Source organism: Olea europaea, chromosome 3 (assembly GCF_002742605.1).
Source record: "Olea europaea var. sylvestris chromosome 3, O_europaea_v1, whole genome shotgun sequence".
Taxonomy (NCBI): Eukaryota; Viridiplantae; Streptophyta; class Magnoliopsida; order Lamiales; family Oleaceae; genus Olea; species Olea europaea.
Window position 1 is genome coordinate 1,391,907 of NC_036239.1, and position 6,067 is coordinate 1,397,973.

General features: G+C 36.1%; 1 protein-coding gene across 1 annotated transcript; it reads right to left on the bottom strand.

Moving 5' to 3' along the window:
• Positions 1 to 1,601: 1,601 nt before the first annotated feature.
• On the bottom strand, positions 1,602 to 5,614 carry LOC111381185 (ABSCISIC ACID-INSENSITIVE 5-like protein 7). Its single transcript, XM_023004933.1, has 5 exons — positions 5,489 to 5,614; positions 3,336 to 4,462; positions 2,361 to 2,432; positions 2,233 to 2,262; positions 1,602 to 1,877 (listed from the first exon to the last, which is right to left on the bottom strand). The coding sequence occupies exons 2-5, from the start codon at positions 4,431 to 4,433 to the stop codon at positions 1,803 to 1,805; spliced, it is 1,275 nt and encodes a 424-aa protein (XP_022860701.1). The 5' UTR covers positions 4,434 to 4,462; positions 5,489 to 5,614; the 3' UTR covers positions 1,602 to 1,802.
• Between the last annotated feature and the right edge of the window lie 453 nt (positions 5,615 to 6,067).

The window sequence follows — 6,067 nt, forward strand, 5'->3', positions numbered from 1 at the left end:
TCCAATATTTGGCCTTAATTCAATCTTGTCCTCAACTTTTTCTCCGTAACAATTCGAACCTCATGGAATTGAACCCTTCCCTTGAATAGATGGAATCCCGTTATTATCAATACAACCACGCTACACGATACACGTGGATGACCGTGCACACACATAGGGGATCGAGATTATTTTATTCGCATGGTACTCATGCATCCCCATGTAAGGGCGCGATCATCGAGGATGTCATCCGTATGAGTAGAGTGATATTATTCTTATCAACAAATTACACACTTTCTCTGTAACAATTCAAACCTCATGGAATTGAACCATTCCCTCGAATATATGAACGGAATCCCATTATTATCAACAAATTCACTTTTTCGACAATATAATTAATTTTGAACTTATATAAATCATCAAATCAGTCGACAATGACTCCATGATATACACATTCTCTCTTATTTTATTTTTCACAAATACGTTAAAAATCATTCATGTGGAAATATTTTATTTAATTCTCCATAAACCAATTTGTATTTTTGTCTTTATTTTCTTTAATCAATGGAAACATTAAAAATATAAAGATTTAGACTCTTTTGGAATCCCTTTTTTTTTTTTTTTTGTGAAAAATGAGTTTTGTAATAGTTATTTTTTGGAAAATAAAAAAATATATATATGTAATTAAAAAATAAGAAAAATTTTGAGTTTATGTACAAATATATTTTATTGGGAAAGTATATTGAAAATGAGTCTAAAAAATGAACTTTTAGAGGACAAGGCTCAAAGTCAAAATCAAATTCGACAATTAATGTTAACCACGTGTTTCATGGGACTCATAACTTTTCAATCACTTACTTTATCAACCTTTATCAAAATCTACTAAAATTTTTATTTAAATTTCTACAGCTTAAAATTTTTTATAACTGTTAAAACACAAGGGACAAGTGCCATCAGTCCCACAAAAGAAAAAGGGAGTGTAACCCGTTATGTACCTCAAAAGTGTACAAGTAAACTAATTCAAAGAAAAGGGTATTCATACTCCAGGGACAGGTTCCATCAAGCATAGGAAAAAAATAAAAATCTCATATAAGGCTTCAACTTTCTTGGAGACAAAAGGGATATTCTTGCATTTTTCTCATTTTCTTTTAATGCAAAAAATTAGAAGACATGGAATCGAATCCTTCCCACAAATAGATGAACTCGAAATTGATCGTTGAACCAAGCATACAGAACCCAGAATAGACACTAAGAGTGTTTGATTGACATGGAAACTATCACCTAGAAAAGAAAATGTTTTCCATCTTTTGTGGAAAATAAAAACCACCTTTACCCAAGGAAAATGTTTTCCTTAAAAACAAGGAAATTTAGGCATATTTTCAAAAGTTGGAAAATATTTTCCATGGAAAAAAATAACAATCAGACACTTCAAGTAGGAATTTGGGTGGAAAACTGATATTTTCCATAGAAAATAAATATAATCACACACACCCTAAGATACTCTTGGTGGGGGAGCTTATCTTAGTGCTAATAATGAGCAAAAATGTTTTAACTTGCAATTCTACAAGTAACCAATACTCCAATTAACCACATCTAAGGCACGTATCAGAAGAACTCGAAGGTCAGATGAGAAGCAAATAGATATCACACAAACCCGAATCTCATAATACAATAATGGTTCTGTAATTTTACAGCAAGACACTCTTTGCTTCTGTACATAAAACTACCTACATTATGTATATAATGAGATCTGAATCAGATTATAACACACCATCCAATCCTATTCACGAATGGCGGGGGTCAATAAATTTGTGGACTTAACTCTACCAAGGTCCCGTCATTGTCCTTCTCAAACATATTCTTTTACCTCCCCGTGGCATATTTGTTGTTTCTGATACCTGTACACAAACAAAACAAATATAAACAAACTATCCACTAGCGAGGAAGCACACGAAATGGGCTCTACTCGACTGAGTTTCAGAGTGCAGCGAATTTTCTTTTTCATTTAGACTTATTTCAGAAAGATAATTTGAACTCTCCGAATCAAAAAAATGAGTGGCAGTAATGTCATTTCTCCAGAGCATACATATAATTGAAGAAGACTATAATGCTCAACTTTTCACTCACATATATTAGTGCCTATTTACCGTGGAACTTACTCTCATTCAACAATTCTTTTTGTCACTGTCAAGACCTTCATGCTATAACAGAGATACAAAAGCAGGAAATTGTAGCAGTTAAATAGTTTTGTACCTGATTTTTCTGTATCTCCATATATTCTGCCTGCAGAAATATGTGAATACAGCAAGAACTTTGGTCAAAATTGTGGATTTCCAATATCATTTTGTAAAGTGTAAAACTGACTGCTCTAATGGACCTACCTGTTTTTTCCGCAACTCTTGGTTCATTTCTCTGAGCTTTGCTACTTCTGCTTCCAATTCCAAGGTATATGCCTGCATAATTCCATTCATTATAATTACGTTACTAATCAACAATATGGAATAAACTAGTAATGTCAATGATGTGCTGGATAAACATAAATAGTCCCATAGCTATGAATCAGAAGAGATGCAAACGCCACATGCAAATGTGAACAGTAAAACCCATCAAAATATTCTGCAATTCTATTTTCTTATGGCATCAGGTCACTTTAATATCAAACTAAGTCATGCTATTTCATGTATGAGTAAAGTAAATCAAGCACAAAAGAGTTGCGTGATTATATGTCAATATTAACATGATATAGTCTCTCAGAAATCAGTATATTGATTCTGTTGGCATATGATAACTGTGGTCGGCCATTTTCAGAGAAGAAATATGTCTTAGTCTGTATAGGTATCAGATTGTGTTGTTTCCATATTAATAGCACATCTATCATGATGTGGTTGCAAACTCATGGAACACACAAACTAGTCCATAAGATATCCCCCAGTCAATTTTAATCAAGCTGGACTGATCTATAATTACTGTAGTAACATTTAATACATATCCCCGAGAAAGATTTTAAAGAGTGATTATGTGACGAGGCCAAAATGCGAAGAATGATTTTCTGTCGTATCAATGGAGAAGTCCATCCAGTATATGGGATGCAGCAAAAGGATCTGCTATCCCAAGATGGTTTTAAAAATCAGAGATGGTAAATCTTCAAAGTTAGTCTCTCATTATCAAGTTTATACGACCAGCCATATAGGTAATCTTTAACGGAACCTTGAATTATAGATAGCGCATCTTCTCACCCAACTACCAATGAAGAAGGAATGAACCTTCATGGGCCACAAGAACCATAAAACATGTTCAAGAATTTAGTGAGCAGTATAAAGGTATACAGAAGTACAAATGGAGGGTTGTAAATTCACCTGCTTCCGAGCCCGTGACCTTGCAGCAGACTCTCTGTTTTTTATCATTCTCCTACGCCTTCTCTCCACTACTTTCTCCAAAGAACTAGATGATCTCCTTCCTCGACCACCTTCACGAAATGCATAAGGAGAAGGGGACAGTGAAGATGTATCTACATCACTCTTAGCAATTGTATCTGAAGGTAGATGATTTCCAGGAGACCCTCCTGCAACTGTCGTGCCTCCATTGCGTAATGCCCCCATGACCACTGCTCCACCTTGAACTAGAGTATTATTCAGAGGATTTGCTATTCCCGCTACTGGACCTTTTGCCCCAGGGCTAGCCTGGTTTCCTGTGTTACCAAGTTGCATAGGAGATGAAAATGTCACTATTGTTTGTTTGGGAAAAAGAGGCTGCGTCTGTGACTGCCTAGGTTGTTGCTCAAGAGATACAACACCCCCCATATTCTTCTCTAAGGCTCGCGAATTATGGATTATATTGGTGTTCTCGCCAAGTTGATTACCCAACACACCTTGGTTACGAGGTGGTTGTTGAAATCCTGTAGTTAAACCATTATTGAAACCACTGGGCTGAGGTAAACTGCCATAGATTCCATTGTTATTTGCTGGCCAAGAAGGCTGAATATCTTCTCTGACAACCCCTGCTCTTACCAGGAACTCTTCTAATGTCATTTCACGCAAAGTCGGCTGCCTCACCTCCAAATTTGATCCCCCACCACCACTTCCATCTTTTGTACCAACAGTTTCTTTGAGCACATCTCTCCACACTTCATCAACAGTTTTCTGACTTAATGTGCGTGGCAATGTTAGAGAACCTTGCCTCTGCAAATTTCCACCCATGGCCATCGCATCTCCCCCACCAGGACAAGAAGACATGGCTTGAGTCTCTTCAGCTGTCCAAATGCTTTTCAAAAGGTCCTCCATGTTCATAGATCCAAAGTCCTTTCCAGGTCCAGCCAAGGTATTTTGGAACTCATCAAAGGTCAAGGAATATACTGAAGATTGTCGAGCCAATGGATAATTACCCAATGGTGTCCCCCCACTACCATCCGGCAGCACTGTGTCCCCAAAATCCTTGAAGTTCATGTATGACCCCATTATAGAAGATTGCCAACCAAAGCTACACGCTGATCAAATATTATAATCGTTACTATTTAGCAACGGAGTAGATTATCAACCAACACGGCCATATATACCCATGCAATTCAAGCAAGGAGAACAGATAGAATTCTGTGTTCCCATTTTCCAGCTTTCATTTAATTCTTTTTTCCTCAAAAATGTGACCATGAACAACCAAACCATGAAAGAAGACAAGGGATGAAAATGGATAAAAACTCCAACTTTAATAAAACGCGATGCTTCTGAATCAATTTTTTATGAATTCACAGAATAACAGGGCTAATTAAAATTAAAAGGAGGACTTCAAGGAAGTTAAAAAACTCAAAACAGATCTTCCTTTAAAGTACTTAAAATAATAGAGAAAACTCAATATTTTGTTACTTAGCTTTCAAGTGAAAATAATAATAATAATAATAATAATAATAAATAAACGAAGGCAAATAAAGACTAAGGCCCTTGTTGTTTGGTACACGTATCCTATCTACGAAATTTATAATAGTAGATCTCTACCATTCAGATCTATAATTCAATATGGATGAAAATAAAATAAAAGCAATACAACATCATAAACAAACTAAGAACTTTACACTCCGGCTAGTTAGTAAACCAATCATTTTACATATATGTATAGAGTAGTGTGTCATTCCATGAAGAACGGCAACTCAGTCCATTTTTTTTTTCTCTTTCGGTTTTTTCCTTTGCCAGATTTCATTTGAGAGTCCATAAAATAACAAATAACAATATTAACTCAGGAAAATCAAACGAAAATTTTGAATCAAAACCCTACACGGCAACACCCCAAATTATATCTCCCTGCGTATATAAATGGATAATTCAGTCAACAAGAGTTCCGAAAACTAGAACACTACACCAAATTACAATTAGTTTTTTTTTTTTTTTTATTTCCAAAATCGCCCAAGTCAACAAACTTGAAACCCGAATGATTCTAAAAATGGAAATATCAGTTATTCAGAAAATAAAAGAATGAAGAGAGGGAAAATAACTAAAATTTGACAACACAGAGACGAATTTACCTTGTAGAGGGAGATCGTGTCGTTTCCTTCTTCTTCGCCGGCTAATGTTTGCTGGGGGCGACAAGTGTCTTCTGCCCTTTCCACACGAGTCCTCAGATTTAAAGTTTCAGCCCTTTCTGGTTTATCTTCTTTTTTCCTTAAAATTTTTAATTGCGTGGACTGTGTAATCTTGAGAAACGTGGACCAATCAGAATGAAGTCTTGTTCTTGATATGACTGTTAGACCAATAAGAGCATACAACGTGGAGAAACCTAAGCCGTGGGTCATGGTGAGGGTTATAGGGGCAGATGGCGGATTCTAATTGGGGAATAGTTGAGAGTACGGAGAAGGTGATGGAGAGTGAGTGGGTGAGTGGGTCCCACTGTCAGTGGTGCACTTTGGGGATGCGTAAGATGGAGTCTTATCTAGGCAAAATACTTTATGGGGTGCGCCCAATAGATGGCTGGTTCAATTTTTTGTCTATATGCGGTTGGCGCGTAAGGGCTGGGGACAAGATAAATCGTAAATAAAGTTCTTGCATAAACTATTACATTATTGAAGAAAGTGTGAGGGTGTGACCTATAAAATTTTATTTTTCTT